Genomic DNA, 19109 nt, shown 5'->3' on the forward strand with positions numbered 1-19109 from the left:
ACTTCCCTGGACAGCCTGTTCCAAGGCTTGACAAGACTTTTGGTGAAAAAATTTTTCCTCGTGTCCAATCTAAACCTCCCGTGGCCCAACTTGAGGCCATTTCCTCTCGTCCTAGCACTAGTTACTTGGGAGAAGAGACCAGCACCCACCTCACTACAACCTCCTTTCAGGTAGTTGTAGAGAGCAATGAGGTCTCCCCTGAGCCTCCTCTTCTCCAGGCTAAACAGCCCCAGTTCCCTCAGCCGCTCCTCATAAGAGTTGTGCTCTAATGAACTGCCTCAAATAAATTCTGTACTTTACTTAAGGAAGGTTCCAACAGTATAATGAGAACATAAAACAAACACAAAGAACAAAATCTTCTTCTCTTTTTTTTTTAATAATCCAATTAACTGGCATTTCTAAATGCACTGACATTCACACCCCATAGGCCTTCACTTTTCCATTTCTGTAACAAGAGAAAGAACACAGATAAGCTGTCAGAGCCTCATGTTTCAGATCCCCATCCTGCTGTAGGTAAACCATAAATTATGTGAGCAAACCAGCTAAACTTTTAGTCAAGATAAATATTTAGCAGCATAGCACCAGAGCAAAACTGAGGCATCAGTACAAGTTTTCCATAAATGATAAAGACTACTGACTACAGAGAGCTACAGCTCTTGAATATAAGGAGACATACTGAACACTGAGCAGTTTCTCTCACTGTTTACTATTAAAAGAATCTTTGCCTTTTCATAAAAGGCCAAAAAAAAAAAACCAAAAAAGAGGTGGTGGATTAGAGACTGAAGTGCTGCAGCCAGATACTTTTTACTGGTTGTTTGTCCCATTAGTGATTTTTTTAAAACAAATAATCCTAAAGATATGAGATATTAATTCACCATAAACTATGCAAGCATTTAAACACCTAGAGGAAATAGTGCTCTTTGAATCCTGTAGAGTATTTTTTCCCCTGAAACAGATTTTGATAGCTGGATGATTTAGATACCAAGATTTAAAAAACTGCCACAAGGATGTGATAGGGTTTAGAAATATCTAGATATAGGAGACTAGGTTTCTAAAATTGTTTTCAGAATATGCTTTAAGCGATCCTGTTGAACTTCGATTGTCTGCTAACTCCACTTTAGCATTGAGGGGTAAATCATCCTCCCCACCATCCTCTCCCCAGGGAACTTCATGACTGAGTGTTCATCAAGACAGCTAGGATCAAATGTCAAATTAGAGTGCGATAACAAAAACAACAGGGGAAGCTTCAAACTTCCTGTAAAACACTAAGGAAAGATGTAAACACTAAAGAAGTGATTAAACAATTTGAGAATCAAGTAATGACACTAGCATCAAAGGAATGGGTATTCCTATGTTCTCCCAAAGCTAGACTTTTCGGATATCGTCTGAGAGCAGGATCGGTCACCCCAGTCAACGTTATGAGGAGCGACCGGCAGTCCGATGGCTTAGCTGTAGGTAAGTTATCATCACTGCAGGACTAGCAATTTCTGTCCCCTCCTTCCTTTGGCTATTTTCAGTCAATAACAATAGAATTTTTATTTGTTTTTTACACTTATTTACACCACGTAAGAAATCCTTAATGATAGCCGAGGCTTCAGTGCAGTAAGTACTGTATAAACAAGGCAGGAAGGAGAGGAGGAAGAAACAACTGTTAAGCAGAAGCTTGGGTCACAAAGTCCTTTTTCGCTGCCCATTTCCTGAATGTACTTTTTTTTAAACCAATATATACAATTTTAAATACACATCAGATATGTTACTTTGATTACTACAGCAGTGTAACTCACCAGCAAAGACAGAATTTTGAGCTTTAAACAAAGCTTACTGCAATACCATAATGGAAAACTCAGCATCTGACAAAATTATATTACCAATTTGTTTTGAAGAACTTAACCCAACATACACAGCATAGACAGATCAGAAGACGAAACAAAATCAAACAAAAGTTTGATTTCCATAGATTTAAAAAGTATATTAGCAGGAGATTTGGGGGGGGTTGCAGGTTTTTTTTGTTTATTATTATTATTTAGTTGTCAGGGGTTTTTTTTGGGGGGGTAGGTTTGGTTTTTTTGGTTTTGGTTTTTTATGTTTTCTGTAGAATCTCTTAGATTTTTCAGCAATTCTAAAAAAATTCTTTAATATCACAAGCATGCAAAGGACACAGATGTGCCTGAAACTTGAAAGTCGGTATGCTTGGGATCCCATCATGTTTTTGAAACCCTTCTGGAGTCCCTCAGGAGAAAAATGTACGGGTGTGAGAACTGACATTAATAAAACAAGCAGCACTAAAAGATTCCAGATTTTTGGAATATAAAATCATCTGGACCTTTATCAACAGGAGAAGACACTTGATTTTTTTTTTTAAACAGCATAGTATCGTAAGAAATCTTAAGGTTTTTTTATAAAGTTAGAAAACGTTACACAATTGTTAACAGTGGTAGACCGGCCTAAGAATCCCAAATAAAGAATGCCTTCCAAAAATAGCGTTGAGTAAGAAAACACATACTGAATATTGAGATAGTTATCAAATTTGAGAGGTAGATGACAATCTATTATTTGAGAAAGGTAGTACTACAGCTGTTTATGTAAATGGCATTAAGTATTATCTATACAGTGTCCATATCTGTGAAAGAGTGCAAAGAGGAGGAAGAACACTGTCTCTCACTTAACAGCAACTATATTCATCTAATGTCCTTGGTCTGCATCATCGGTTCTCCTGGAGATGCAGGTGGGGGGAAGAAAGGATTAGGAAGGCAAGGAAAGAAAAAAAAAAAATCAACCCCGTTTGTGTATGCAGGCAAATAACAGGCAGAACACACCATCCAGATTGCAGTGAAGGTGTTTGGGCTTACAGTACAATCCTCAGGACAACGTGGCTACATCAGGTGGAAACAGCAGAAGCCTGTATAGGCAGAAAAGGAAGCATCAGAAGTCCTGTACCGTACTTTCCACGATGTTAATTCAGACACACTGCCTAATGTATTTATGATGGTGCTCCACTGTTGGAAGAGCTTTTCTGTTCCTATTCACCATGTCCATCAGATTCTGGGTTTTCATTAAGAGGAAAAGCATTAACTAATAGCAGCACTGATGCAAAGGCTTTGTCACAGTGATGATCAGGGTGTGTTGTTAACCAGCCAACACTTGTAAAGTGTTAGCTGTTACAAAAAGCAGCCACATCAAAAACATTGTTAAAAGCACAGCTCAGTACACAAATGGGATCACAATTTTTCTGCACTTTGGGTAGTCTTCAAATTTCTCAAGGTACCATCTGAAAAACAAAGACAGAAATCTGATGAGTACTGAGTCTTCAAAATGCTGAGGAGGAAATTAAGTAATTGTACATTGCGGTCAATTTAATCCATATATTTTCTGGCTACAAACCAGAAAAAAAATGCCTTTAGAACCTTCTCCAGATAGAAAACTGCCATTTACCACACTCATCCTAATGACATCTAATCACCAACTACAACAAAACAAAGTTACTGCTGCCAGCAATGGGAAATCAAACTAACAGATGTGACGAGAGCAGCCAGAGAAAGAATAGCCTGTTGTTGTAAAATGTATGTTGTTATGCATCCTAAGTATTTGTATTTTAGAAGTAGATGGGGGGAAAAACATTCAAGGGGACAACACGTCAAATTGTATAATGACTTCATGTGGAAGCAAGGGCTACTTCACATACTGGAATGACAGACAGTCCTGTTCTGGATAAAAACGTCTTCAGTTCCAGTCAGGATGTGGATAATCAAACTGAATGTGACAAATATTACACTAGCCTTACTGCTAATCCCCCTTAAAGACCATCACTATTTTCAAATCCAGACAATTTTAAAAGAATAAATGCATAGTGCTACCCAATGTTAGTATTTGGCTGGTCACCTTATATAACAAATTCGTTTACTCCCATTTTCAAATATTTATTCTTCTGCTTCTCTAAAATAATAAAAAGGAATTAACTTCATCTGGGCTCCTCAAAGATGCAGGTATTCATATTATCAATAGCTAATTGCAAGATCAAAGCTGGAATAAGCAAAGAACAAAACACGCAATGCATGATTACCTGCAGCTGTGGGATACCAGCATTACACTACTTATCCTTTTCAGTCATTTATTCTTATTTTTTCAAATTAAACAGACTACATCAAAATATTTCTTCAATTACATGGATTTGCTTTTTTTAGTTGCTTTTTTTTCTGTACCCCTCTTCCATTTTTATGCATTTCCTTTAGTGCAAATTACTTCCTTCAACAACCTTTAGCTTTTTCATAACGCTCTGTAAGTCAAGAGCTCTGAAAAAGTTCTGTCAAGGCTTAAGACAGACGGAAACTAACCATGAGTTGGTTTGAGCCTGACAACATAAATATATGAGGAGAGGCTGAGGAACCTGGCATTGCTTAGTCTGGTGAGGAAGAGACTAAGGGGCCCTGTTATTGCTGCCTACAGGTACCGGAAGGGGAACTATTTAAGACAATGGAGCAAAACTATGAATGAAATGTGAACTCTTGCAGCTGGAATGCAGTGGCCCCATGCAAAGGTGCAGGCCAGAGATGGACTGCCTAGATAGCAGCTCGGCACAAAAGGACACGGACATCCTGGTGGACAAGTTGAACATGAGTCAGTAATGGATCCCTGCAAAGATGAAGACTAACTGCATACTGGCCCACTTTAACAAGCACAGAGCCACCAAGTCAAGGGAAGTGCTTATTCTCCACTATCCAGCAGTTGAGAGCCTGCATCCGCGTTACTGCCTCCAGTTTTCAGCTTCCAGTGTGTCCTGGTTTTGGCTGGGATAGAGTTAATTTTCTTCCTAGTAGTTGGCACAGTGCTGGGTTTTGGATTTAAGATGAGAATAATGTTGGTAACACACCGATGTTTTAGTTGTTGCTAAGCAGTGCTTACACTAGTCAAGGACTTTTCAGCTACCCACGCTCTACCAACTGAGAAGGCTGGAGGTGCACAAGAAGCTGGGAGGGGACACAGCCAGGACAGCTGACCCAAACTGGCCAAAGGGACATTCCATACCACATGACATCATGCTCAGTACATAAACTGGGGAAAGCTGGCCGGGGGGGAACTGCTGCTCGGGGACTGGCTGGGCTTCGGTCGGCGGGAGGTGAGCAATTGCATTGTGCATCACTCACTTTGTGTATTCTTATTATTATTACTACTAGTAGTAGTAGTATTTTATTTCATTTCAATTATTAAACTGTTTTCATCTCAACCCATGAGTTTTCTCACTTTTACTCTTCTGATTCTCTCCCCAGTTCCGCCAGGGGAGGGGAGAGTGAGCGAGCAGCTGTGTGGTGCACGGGGCAAGAAGGGTTTGTGATAACAGATTAACCAGGGCATATTAAAGGAATTTATATCTGTTAACAATTGCAGGTTACAATATTGATTCATCTGTTCTCAATATTAGTTTCTGATCTGCATCATGCTCTTTTTTTGCTATACATGTTAAGTTTGGTGTTGGTTTTTGCAGTTTGCTGTGCTCTGCAGTGATTAGTAATGTTTTGCCTGGGAGATTTATTAAAACACTGGCCTTGAGCTTAATATGGTATTTGAGCTTTGTACTGAAGCTATTACTGTACTTAGGTAAAATTAACTCTATCCCAGCTGAAACCAGGACACAGTGCAACAGAGATGTCCACAAACTGGAGAAGAATCCAGCAGATGGTCATTAAGACAACTGCATAGCTGGAATATATGATATAAGAGGAAAGGTTGAGGGTACTAGGCTTGTTCAGCTTGGAAAAGAAGTTAAGAAGAAGATCTAATTGCAGTCTTCCACTACCTACAGCGATATTAGAGAGAAGACAGAGCCATACCCTTCTTGGAGGTGCACAGCAAGTGGACAAGTGGCAGGGGATAAAAGTTGCAACATGGAAAATTCCAACTGGACATAAGGAAAAAACCCTCTTCCCCATGAGAATGAGAAAAATCCTGTTCCAGTGCTTTGCCAGAGACATGCTGAAACCTCCACCCTTGGAGACACTCAGAACTCAACTGGATGACGACCTGGGCAACCTGGTATAGCCTTGCGGTTAGCCCTGGTTGGAGCAGGTCACACCAGATGACTGGATTGGACATCCTTCAGATGCTCCTCCCAATCTAAGCTATTCTATGACTCTGCTCAGTAATAGAAGGTGGTAAAACAAGGAGAGATGGTCACAGGCAACAGGCTTGGAAGGTTCACGTTAGATAGTAGGAAAAACTTGTTCACTGGGAGGATAATACAGAACTAGAACACCCACAAACAAGGTACAGGAAAAACTCAATTTCTGGACGTTTTCAAGACTCCACTAGACATAGCCATGGCTGCCCTGACATAGTTAGCAACGGCATTTTTTTCAGTCTATTTCCTCCATAAATTCAGGTTTATTTCCTCTTACATCACTAAGTTTCAGCATGAGAACCAAAGCAGGAAGCTGAAAATAACCAAAATAAGATTAAGGTGTTCAAATTCTTTTAAATGTGCTATTTCTTAAAGGGAACTGTTTCAAGAAACAAGTCTTCTCAGACTATGATCCTTCTGTTAGCGGGAAAGCCACATTATGAATACAGTACATTAGCAGTCAGACTGTTAATTACAGAGCAGAGACTTTATTAAATATCATCTACCAGAATTGTTTTCATATTGTCTATACGCTTGATTGTAGACAATATGATATAGACTTGACTATAAAGGATGCCTGTAACAGAAGCCATTAGAGTGATTTTCAAAATTTTAATATTATAGAAACAAGTTTGAGCTGGAAGGGAAAGTATAGTGTATCATCAAGTAAAGAATTTTCCCAAACATGTCTATTATCTTTACAGGTCCAGGATGAACTATGTTCATTTAAAAGCCATTATTTTGAACATCTCATTGTACGTTGTGTGTGCATATGCTCAGTACTATCCCCTTGAAATTCTGCAGTGCTTAATACTGCTCAAAGAGTATTCTCTATCATATTCTCCACTGCAGTAGCGAAGTCTTTCACAAGACTTGCTCTGCAACATCCCTATGGGATGAGGCATAATTTGTAAAATGGAAAGGAAGTGTAGCATAGAGACAACAGAAATTATAAGACAAACACTTACTGGTGGTGTTGTTTTGCCCCCGAACCCAAGATGAAAAGTGTACACAATGCAAATGCAAGGCTTTCAATGGTGCAGCAGGCAAGGGCAAACCCAAACCATTCCAGGATCTCTCCAAAGAAGTTGGCTCCACTGACATACTCAAACATTCCTCCTAAAAGCAGGACAGAGTTATGTTAAAAGCACCTTAATCAAGGAGATGTCCAATGCTATCTTTTACTGTAAGTGCAATAAGAGCTATATCACCAATGTCTATTCATATAATTTTAAAGGCAGTAGAAGCAATGTTTTTCAGTTCAAGCTGTACTATGAAGGATCACGTCAGACCTCATTCTAAGACAGACCTTCTCCAGCTCCATTTTTCCTCTCTAAATCATGGAAGAAAAGCAGATTTACCAGTATCAGAAGTGATTTCATGACTCTGTAAATAATTATTTAACAATGATATCAAGCTGGCTCTTTGATCATAAACTAAACTTCTTTTAAAATACGTAAATATAGAAAATATGCTCCCCTTTAAGAGCCACAGAAAATACTCCTAGGGTTAATTAGCATACAATGTTTAATTTAAGTACTTCAGAAATTAAGGTAGTTGTGAACAGTATTATTATTATTATTATGAATTCAAGTTCCAAATTCATCCTCTAGTTCAAAGCATGTTGCCCTTTTGTTCCTGTCCCCCATCAAGTCTACTACTTCAGCCCTGACACTCAGTGAAGTAAGTAATTGGCGGTCTGCATTACATGTGTTTTACAGCCAATTAGGCATAAACAGTCAGTACTCACCTGCTGGGAATTTTATAAAAGAAGAACTTTCACCCTAATTCCAAAGTTAGTGTACCAATTGATGACGTCTCAGGATGTGCTTTACCAGTAAGGCCAAACATATTTGCCAAGTGATAATAAAGGACATGTTTTGACCTTGCTTTAGTTACTTTGCTTTTGTGACAAAAGAGAGGCAGAAATCTAGCACTTAAATTGGATAAGCAATATCAAAAAGACCAACTCCTTGTGATTGTGCATCTTATTTCCTTCAGAACTTTTTGTACACTGAACATAGCACATTCTTACATGGGCACTTGGATTTACATCTATTAAAGATATGAAGTTATCCTCTTGGTGAAAAATAACTTATATATCTAGTTCTTTGTTTTATTAACAAAAATCTCACTAAAAACCAACACAGGGCAACAACGAAAGGAAAAACTCAGAGAAACAGCAGAATTCAGAGGTAACTATTATTTTTCTGCTCACACTGAGTATAATATACCTGGAAGAGTCTAATGCTTCCTGAAGTGTCAATAAGCATTAACACTTCAACAGGCTCCATAAGAAGTACTTTCAGTTTCTCCATTTTCCCATGAAGGCCAGAACTTTTAATGCCTAACTTCCTCTGGATTTCTGTCCTCTCTTCCCAGTATCTCCATTACCGCAGTAGTTGTTGCTCTCCGATTACCTAAGATCCCTCCCTCTTCATACATGGGACAACACAAGATGGGCCAGCCACACACAGTTGCATAAGTAGCTGAGTGCTTTCTGCCTGCCCCCCCTACTGGGATGATAATTTAAGTCTTCTTTCTCCACCCATCTGCATATTCTCATAGAAGTTGTGGAATGCTATGTTACATTTTTACCCCTTTTTAACAATACAGTCAAAGTTGGTCAAGAAATTCAAAGACTCACACAAACCACATGATATCATGAAATAGATCCTGCAGAATACTTGGCTTAAGAGGAAAAAAAATGAAACGTTTCCCACACAATGAAATAACTTCTTAAGGTAGACAACATTCCAGCTTCCTCTCTACCATAAATGACTATTTCCCCTAAAATGCACCAAGCTTTAGAAGGTCGTCTTTACACAGAATCATTTTAGGTTAGAATGGACCTCTTGAGATCGTCTAGTCCAACTGCCCCCAGCTCAAGCAGAGTCAGCTAGAGCAGGCTGCCCAGGACCATGTCCAGTCAGGTTTTGAGTATCTCTACAGATGGAGACTCCACAACCTTTCTGAGCAACCTGTTCCAGCGTTTGACCACTCACAGCAAAAATACATGTTCAGATGGAATTTCATGTGTTTCAATTTGTGCCCAGTGCCTCTGGTTCTGCCACTGGGCACCACTAAGAAAAGCCTGGTTCCCTCTCCTTCATTCCCTCCCATCAGGTATTTATATACATTGGTAAGATCCCCCTGAGCCTTCTCTTCTCCAGGCTGAACAGTCCCAGCCTCTCCTCATATGAGAGATGCTTCTTTTGCTATATAAATTTCTGTAATATTTTTACTCACCTCTTGGTATCTTGTAACCAGTTTCCCCTGGTTTTCTCAGATTTCTGAGAATATGATCAGAATGAATATTGATTGCCATGCCCATCAACCACCCTATAAAACCTGAAGAGAAATATTTAAAATAGTATCTTTAATACACTGAGCTGAAGTGCTTCATCAGAAAAGAAGCTACAGTCATATATCACATATTAGGCATATTATCTCAAAGCAGTAATAATGTACACTGTATACACGTGTCTGGTGACATCCCGCATAATCCCAATCCCACACTGAGCTCTTCAGTCAGCAGAGCTCACAGTAATCAATAGGTCTCTAGATAAGAGTAGTACTGTAAGTATAAAGTTTATTCTCATGTTGCTAGACTTATATAAAAGTATGCGTGTACATATATACAGATGTAATTGTATATTTCCCTAACTTCCACATAGAAAATCAAATACATAAAAATTTTAAACACCGAAAGAATCAGCCATTCTCATTCCTGTCAAAAGGACACATCTTGGTGTTGTCGTCCCCCCTTTTTTTTATACTGACAATATACCAGCATTTCCATAGCAGACTTCTTTGCAATAAAAGGAATAATAAAATTGCGAAGGAATTGTACACCATTTACTGTCCTCTTGTGTCATTTGGCAAGATGGCTTAACCAGTTATACCAGGTTTTCATAGAAACTGAGATTATTGTAGCATCCTGCACCCTTATGTCTTGTTGCCATAATTGCACGGGATAAATCAAAAGGAATTCAGGACTGAAATTCAGTATTTTCACCCTTCCATTTTGAGTCTCTGGCTACATTACCTATGCTATCTTCCTCTGAAGGCAGCATTTCTTCTTGCTAGGAGTAGACAACATTTGGGGTCTGATGGTAGATCTATTATGTTGCTTTGAATCCTCCTCCAAAGCCATTGAGTTTTATTTAAATTACCAAGTAAATGCTAGTGAAGTGCTTCTAGAACAAAGTCACTTCACACTCCAGATAAAGACAGCTTTGCCTTTTTGCGCCCATAACTTGAGTCTTTCAGATGGTTCTCTTTCAATACAGAGAAATCCAGTAGTATGACCATCAGCAAAGAGACTAAGTGAATATCCAGATGCATAAGGCCATGTGACAAGACCAGCAGGTTGTCAGAGTATACTTTACCAAGATAAGCTATAGTTTGAAGTGAAGCTACAGATGTAGGTGGACCTTGCCTCTCAAACAAGCTGTTAGATAGGCAGCTTTCTTCTCTCAATCCCTTGTGGGCTGCGTTTACCTAAAGGTCCTAGCTGTCTGCTTCCACGTGGATTAGGAGGAAATGACTGCTCTGCAGAGAAATTGAGGTTTCTGCATGAAAGCTCTTTCCATATTTACCTATGTAAATCAAAAATGTTGTTTGATTAGCTTGTTACAATCTGCTGACATTACAAGACTAGTAGCAGAATTTGGTCACGTGAACAAGCATGTTTCTTAACCTTTCGTTCATACAGCACAGTGCAGTAAGTTTCCATTAGCAATCAAGGTCTGTAGATGCCATATGCAAAGTGTCTTTTGTAGTAAAATTTTATCATAATCCTTTCAACTATATATTCAATGTAATTACACCATTATGAGATAGATTAGATCAACGTAATGAGGAGTTTACAGACCAATTCATATAATGACAACATTTGAAAACACAGGGTCAATAATTCAAATGTTGTTGAATTCTACTTTTAGGAAAACAGATCATTTTAACTTTTTCCTTCAAAACAGATGTCTATCCGAACAGAGAATATTGAACTCCCACTGCATCCAACAACAAAAATAGTTTGCCTCTCTTCACATTAGTAATTATGTATCCATTTGCTAATTGCCAGAGAAGATTGAGAAACCTTGAAAAACAAGGGATGTTATTCATGCAACTAAATAAGCAAGTCATTATCTCTATCCATACAATAATTTGAAAGGAAATTTCTTAACAAGCACACAGATTAATTGTACTTAAAGGTAAACAATATTTCTGCTAATTTACTTCAATATTAGCATGAGGAAAAATCTATACTGAAAGTCAGTTTCAGTTCTAGGAAGAATAATAAGTTTATTTCTCGGGAGAGGAAATGAGAGATCCTTTGACTTCTCTGAAATGCCACAGTAATTTTGGATAATGTTATCTGTGTATTCTGTGTTAGTATCTGTTCGTAAATTAGTATATGAACTACTAAGAACTTGTCAGATAATGCAAAGAGACTGGAGCTTGCTTTAAGAGTGCCCAATTACTCTAGAAGATTAGTTTGATTCTGTGCATTTTTTTACCCCTCCTATTTGAAAACTACCACATGTCAGAAGGAAACAATCAAATCTCTTTGTGGACAACAAGCCAATGAATGTAGGCTATTTTCACAGCATCCCTCTTCAGTTTGAAGATCCACTTTCCCCTGAAGTGCTGCATAACCACGTTCCCTGTGCCTATACTCTGTGGGCATTGTACTTCACTGTCCTCGCCCTCAGATTCTCACCATGGCTGAACCCTAGGACTGCACGCTGGGTATGCACCACGATCTGCATGACTTGGCTTCCACCTAAGGCAAACGCGAATATGTAAACAGGAAGGGAGCCACAGCGTGCTCCAGTGGATTCTCAGATCCACAGGATGCACCACATACTATAGATGACCTCACAAGACTATTAAACTCAAGAGGCTTTTTTCTTTCATCAGAATAAACCTGGAGATTAAGGATTGGGTTCATACTAGGAGAATACCTGTATAAGAAGGACAGTAACTAGGTCTCTATTGCCAAACAACCTACTGCAACAGAAGAGTATGTGCGCCTTGTTGCACCAGTGCCCTCTTCACCCTCGCCCATATAGAATCTCATGCAAAAAGACCTACTCTTGTTCTGCAGGCTATTTCACAGTGACAGTACGGTAACTGCTGTCTGGCTCACCTCCCCACTCCAGGTTTCAAGAATATGCAGTGCAAGAAGCTGTACAGAAACAGCAAAAGGCCAGCTTCTACAGCTGCGCTGAAAATGCCTGGTAGACACTTCAGGTGAACCAGTCCCTCATCTCAGATTGCGTGGTTAGTCTTTCAAGAAGGCACAAGATCATTTGAAACATCCAGATGCCTACAGATATTAGGAGAGACACTGACTAACCCACATCCCTCGGTCACAAGACCATATCCAGATATGGACAATGCCCATGCTCTCTTCCTGTCTGTTCTGTGTAGAGAGCAGAGGTGGCATGAGGTGTGCTTGGTTGCCTGACTGCCAGATAAAAAGCCTCACGCAAGAGACTAGGTGCTGATGTTCTGTCACCTGCACCTTCTGAGTTACAGGTACTGCTCTGCTTCGCAGCTGCTGCGAAGAAAAGTGTTTTGATGCACAGAAGGGTTAGCCATCAACATTAGAAGAAAGTAGTTGAATGGAGATTTAAAGGAGTAAGAAAAGACACACGGCATACTACAAAGTGTTTGATGAAGCTAAAGCAAGCAGAAGAAGGAAGGAGTTTCCAACTAGAACTGCAGACAGATTAGGAAAGAGCCCAAGAGTGAAACACACAGGTACATATGCCCCTGTTTGTAGCATTCACTGCTTCAGGGTATCATGGGTGCTCTTGGTAAGTTCACAAGCTTTTTACTGGCACACGCGCGTAAGGTACATGCTAAAAGTTTATGAAGTTGTTCCCACATTGGTTTGCAAGCTCGTGGTTTTATCAAGTGTTGTATTGCATTTGAAGCAGAACATTTCCATTTCCTCTGAAAACAGATGAGTTCACTGCTCTGAACTAAACCAACACACAGTCCGGAGAAACCATGAGGGAACCACATCAAAACTGTATTGCTGCTCCAAATCAATTACTGGTGTAGATATAAGATATTGCTTTCCCAGGATTAACTCCTAAACATCTGAAAACAGACAGTCAATCTGTATACTAAGGCTCCACAGAGAACACATCAGTTGTTTGAAACCTCTCCCACCATGATGGTTAATCAGCCTCACTTCTCCAAATTTCTGTCTTTGCTGCAAATTTATCTCATTTCAGCTCCCAACTACTAAACCTTGTTTGGCTGCTACTTGTGGACACTCTCCCATTTCTCTTCCACATGTAACTTCATAAGGACTGAAGAAATATCTTGCTAGCCCTCAGCAAATATGCTTTCTTGCTATTGTTATTTTCTAGTCTTCTACTCAATTATATTTTAGTCATTTTAAACAGAAGCTTAAAGACACTGCCAGATGTTTCTGAAGAACTAGAACATAATAGTCCAGTTGTTCAGAGAGTATCCAGTGTACAATACAGCACTTCTGCATTTGAGCTGACCAAAGCTACAAGCATAAACTGCAGATATTTGGAGGTACCTATCTGGGATGAATACCAAATAGCAATTGTAAATTTCCACTATGTTCCAATTATGTTGATGTGCACAACAAAACAAAAACAAAAAAGCCCAAAAGATATTCTAGTTACGGGAATAAAAGAAACAAGAAGTCTTAGGTTTGGCTGTTTCATAGCCATGCCAAACTTTAAAGATTTATTGTCATAACAGTCTCAAAAAAGCCAGCAAGTGACACTATTAAAATAGTTGCTACGTACACCAGGAATCTTCACTTTCTTAGTTTTCAGGATAACTTTTTTATAGCAATATTTTGACTTACAATAGTCATGAAAGCAACACTTTGCTTATGATTCACAGTACTGGAAATAAATACATATAAGCAGATATTCTAAACTGGTATTTGAAGAAAAAACCCACCAAAATAAAAAAAACAAACCCAAGCCAAACTAATTCATGCACAGAAGTATGATTGAATGCAGATGAACCTAACTATTATCATTTATACATTCACATCTTTCAGAAATCCTTGAAACTCAAAAAACCCAAGGAAACCTGAGCAACAGTCTTAATACCTTAATTTTTTTAAGATCTTTCAGTAAGGAAGAACTGATTTATGGCTCCTGAACTCATGATTTCTTTACAGCACTGTATTGAGATATCTTTCAATTAAGGCACTAAACTAGGGCACTGGAAACAAAGTCTGCATTGCCTCAGAGTCTTCAACAGTCTTGATCAACAGGTATTTTAATCAGTTTTTTGTTGGATCCAAGTTTAAGACAACTGGAATTGCAAAAGTACCAGGAGAATTTCAAGTATATCCAAGTGCCTAGCGCCCACTGAAGTCATTCCCTTGTACCTCAATTTCTCCATTTTTAGAGCACAAGCAGTACTGCCTCCTAATCTTGGCAAGAGAATATATTTTGATTTAAATATCTTCAATCATATAGTCATGACAGCATTTAGCACAGTGGTCCTCTATTGTCATCCGCAATAACACTGCAATAAAGAAAAACTTATTACTCTTGCTGTACAAGGCTTGAGAAATCTGGGAGAAACACTAACTTGCTCTGGCTTCAGAACAAGAACAACAGTACTGGGTCAGATCGAGGATCCACACTGCCCAGTATTCTGCCTTTGACTGACAAGGCAAAATATTCTGGTTTATCAAAAACATCTTTCTGTAAATTTTTCCTTGGAAAATGATACTATGTTTTTGACAGTAGGCAAAAGTAGATGCCTAGGAAACAAAAAAATAGGGCAATGACAATACTTTGTCACTAAACATCTTAGCCTTTTAATCATATGCATGGCTCCAGGTATAACTGTAACCCCAGTTACTCCAAGTAACCCCACTTCCTGAGAGGAGCGAATGATCAACCCCTCCACCCCCTTCCTTGTGGGCCAGTTTTGTTCTTTGACAAAGCCCACTCTCATTCCGAGGGTGGGTGGGTCGGTGCACGTGTGTGCATACCGCATGTGTGTGCACACGTGTAAATATCCTAACACCAAGGACTTTCGGCATTAGAAGTGGTATCTTGGTATTTAGCAGCTACCCTTACTGGATTTTTTACTCCATGAATTTGTTCACTTCTGTTTGACCGCGTACAAACCTTTAGTGCCTACGACATCAAGAAACGAGGGATTTCAGTTTAATCTACATGTTATGTGGAAGACCTGCTTTGTCTGTTCTAAACCTGTATGCTGCTGGTTCCATTTAAGGCCTCAAGTTCCTACATTGAAAAAAATACATGACCTATTTACTTCGGTGTTAAAGAATAAAGATGACAGTAAGCTCATCAAGCACTGACATCGTGGGAAGAAGTGTCAGTTCACAGTTCTACAATAAAAAAGGTTAAAAGGCTTCTAGCTACAGCAAACAAGACAACCATGAGAAAAGTTATAAACTGGGATTGAAGATACTATAAAATTATAATAAAAAATAAAAAGCTGTGAAGACAAGGAAAACTACACCTAAAGTTCTCATAACATGTTTTAACTCACCTGTAATGAAACATGGATCTTTTAACCATCCTGAAGGGTATTTTGCATAGTTGCTTAAGCTTCGGCCTTGCAAGTATCCATTGTAAACACAGAACAGAAGCGCTAGCACAAAAGTGAAAAATGGTGTTGGTTTTCCTTCCCTGATCAGAAGAGGAAATATGAGTGCCCTATAGCGAACAAGGAAACAAATTGTTGCATTATCAAACAGAAAAGACACTTTTGATGTCCAAAACTGCAATCCATAGTCCATATTATCCTGCTTTTCACATTCTCAGCAGTCTTTGATCCCAGTTCAGAAGGACAGTTACACTTGCTTTAACACCTAAACATTAATTCTGTTGCCTAATCAGAATTACAAGATCAGTCCTCTCTCCCTTTCTAACAGAATTTTTGAATTTTGTATCCAAGGCAATTACTTTGACAGAGCAGTAAAGGCAACTGATGTTGAACACAGCGTATTTTTGTCCTCCTTTGTTCCTAAATCCTCAGCGGTATCATCAAGCCTTCCGAAACAAGCCAGGTCTCACAATCCCTACACCAAACCCACCAGCACTTCCAGGGGGGAAGTCAATCCCCTTGAAATTAACCTAATTGAGCTCAGTTTCCTCCTTGCCCCAAAAGTCACTTAAAAACACTAATTGCTTTGCCTTGACAATCTTGGTCTACCCTATGACACCTGTTAAAGACATGACAAATCCACAACTGCCACCCCATTTGGGAAAGGAATCTTGATTACTTTTCCCAAGGGATTACGTGGGCAAACAAACACGCTCCAAACAAGAAAAGCAGGTGAATGTTTCTGTGCTCTGCCCCATGTAACTAGCCAACTCCCTATCACCTATCGATTTAATTACAATGTGTAATGATACAGGAGCAGGATTATTGAAGCCTGAGTGTTCTTCACGTGTTTCCTAGCTACCCGGGGGAATCACTGCTTCAAAGGAGCCTTTCCAGAGGATGCAAAACCATAACGGCTTTCAAGAAAGCGTAACAAATTCATTAGTATGGTTATTTAAAGCCAGTTACATTACAACAAATGGAACTGGATAACAGAGGTCTCTTCCAGTCTACGTTCACCTACAGAACAGTCCCTCAGCCCAGCAATAGCAATAAACAACTGGAAAAAAGAAACTGTGGTACCGCTCAGCTTTCTGTACAAACCCTTGCCTTGCATTTCTAGCTTTTCCCAGACATCGAGGATGAAGATACTATAAAATTATAATAAAAAATAAAAAGCTGTGAAGACAAGGAAAACTACACCTAAAGTTCTCATAACATGTTTTAACTCACCTGTAATGAAACATGGATCTTTTAACCATCCTGAAGGGTATTTTGCATAGTTGCTTAAGCTTCGGCCTTGCAAGTATCCATTGTAAACACAGAACAGAAGCGCTAGCACAAAAGTGAAAAATGGTGTTGGTTTTCCTTCCCTGATCAGAAGAGGAAATATGAGTGCCCTATAGCGAACAAGGAAACAAATTGTTGCATTATCAAACAGAAAAGACACTTTTGATGTCCAAAACTGCAATCCATAGTCCATATTATCCTGCTTTTCACATTCTCAGCAGTCTTTGATCCCAGTTCAGAAGGACAGTTACACTTGCTTTAACACCTAAACATTAATTCTGTTGCCTAATCAGAATTACAAGATCAGTCCTCTCTCCCTTTCTAACAGAATTTTTGAATTTTGTATCCAAGGCAATTACTTTGACAGAGCAGTAAAGGCAACTGATGTTGAACACAGCGTATTTTTGTCCTCCTTTGTTCCTAAATCCTCAGCGGTATCATCAAGCCTTCCGAAACAAGCCAGGTCTCACAATCCCTACACCAAACCCACCAGCACTTCCAGGGGGGAAGTCAATCCCCTTGAAATTAACCTAATTGAGCTCAGTTTCCTCCTTGCCCCAAAAGTCACTTAAAAACACTAATTGCTTTGCCTTGACAATCTTGGTCTACCCTATGACACCTGTTAAAGACATGACAAATCCACAACTGCCACCCCATTTGGGAAAGGAATCTTGATTACTTTTCCCAAGGGATTACGTGGGCAAACAAACACGCTCCAAACAAGAAAAGCAGGTGAATGTTTCTGTGCTATCACCTATCGATTTAATTACAATGTGTAATGATACAGGAGCAGGATTATTGAAGCCTGAGTGTTCTTCACGTGTTTCCTAGCTACCCGGGGGAATCACTGCTTCAAAGGAGCCTTTCCAGAGGATGCAAAACCATAACGGCTTTCAAGAAAGCGTAACAAATTCATTAGTATGGTTATTTAAAGCCAGTTACATTACAACAAATGGAACTGGATAACAGAGGTCTCTTCCAGTCTACGTTCACCTACAGAACAGTCCCTCAGCCCAGCAATAGCAATAAACAACTGGAAGAAAGAAACTGCGGTACCGCTCAGCTTTCCGTACAAACCCTTGCCTTGCATTTCTAGCTTTTCCCAGACATCGAGGATGAGTTAAGATCCCATGCCAAAGCTAACCTCTTTACTCTTAAGAATGGAAAAAGAGGGAGTAAAGACACACTCCTGGGTTTGCAAAGCCAGTCAGCCACCGGGCCAACCATACGCTGCATCCCCCTCGACCGCGAGGGCATGGAATGCTTTTGGGTCAAAAGCAACAGCCTCTTGCGATAAGCACTGGCAAACAGCCACACAGCCGGCTTAAAATCAGCCTGACAAATCTCTCTCTGCTGTATTAGTATGGTGGCAAAGTTACTTGTGGAGCGTTACCAGTAACTATTGTCAATGACTTGAAGGGAACAGCAAAATCCTACCTGAGCTCCAGCTAAGCTGCCTTCTCCCGACCACTTACACGGAACAACCAAATACCATTGACTACATGGCAGCACGGGGCACTCGGCCTCAGCTTTGCCGCATTTTAATGAATCATTGAATATCCTGAGCTGGAAGGGACCCACAAGGATCATCGAGTCCAACTCCTGAAAGGAACGCTACCTCAAAAGATATAATTGGAAAATAGCTACTGTTTCACAGTATTAAAATCACATTATATCAGCATCCGGAGCTGAACTTCCCCTGTTGGAACACTGTCCTTAAGACCACCCGGTCAAGTCATTGCTTAAACGGGGGTCATCACAAGAGCTACAGCTATCGCGTACAGCTGACACGGCACACTGAGGGAGCACCCAACGCTCCGTTTTTATGCCATTTCCAAAAGGCGCCGTAGCACTCCACCCCACACCACACTGCAGCAAAACAAAGCAGGAAGCACCGCACCGCCACAATCACTGGCTCAGCTCATGTAAAAGCATAGAATAACTTAATGGAAAGCAGCAGCAAATACTGCAGAGATTATTAGAGCGAATAATTACAGTTACCGAACAGCAGAACCTCTATCCCCGCAGCCGGATAACAGCGGTCAGGCGCTTCTATCAAGATTGACCCCGAACTGCCACAGACCTGCACCCCTCCTGCCAT

At 39.8% G+C, this 19109-nt stretch overlaps 2 protein-coding genes across 2 annotated transcripts in view; one reads left to right on the forward strand and one right to left on the reverse strand.

The window, feature by feature from the left end:
* Positions 1-3164: 3164 nt before the first annotated feature.
* SRD5A1 (steroid-5-alpha-reductase, alpha polypeptide 1 (3-oxo-5 alpha-steroid delta 4-dehydrogenase alpha 1)) lies at positions 3165-16980 on the reverse strand. Its single transcript, XM_009321920.1, has 5 exons — positions 16952-16980; positions 15662-15828; positions 9362-9463; positions 7081-7231; positions 3165-3268 (listed from the first exon to the last, which is right to left on the reverse strand). Exons 1-5 carry the CDS (start codon positions 16978-16980, stop codon positions 3202-3204), a joined length of 516 nt encoding a protein of 171 aa, XP_009320195.1. The 3' UTR covers positions 3165-3201.
* Positions 16981-18371: 1391 nt separating this feature from the next.
* The window catches only part of NSUN2 (NOP2/Sun RNA methyltransferase family, member 2), a 22720-nt gene continuing 21982 nt past the window's right edge, over positions 18372-19109 (forward strand). Inside the window, exon 1 of the mRNA XM_009321921.1 lies at positions 18372-18403. Coding sequence (XP_009320196.1) covers positions 18372-18403 — 32 coding nt within the window. The remainder of the gene's footprint in view (positions 18404-19109) is intronic.

The sequence above is a fragment of the Pygoscelis adeliae genome, unplaced genomic scaffold (assembly GCF_000699105.1).
Source record: "Pygoscelis adeliae isolate BGI_AS28 unplaced genomic scaffold, ASM69910v1 Scaffold144, whole genome shotgun sequence".
NCBI lineage: Eukaryota > Metazoa > Chordata > Aves > Sphenisciformes > Spheniscidae > Pygoscelis > Pygoscelis adeliae.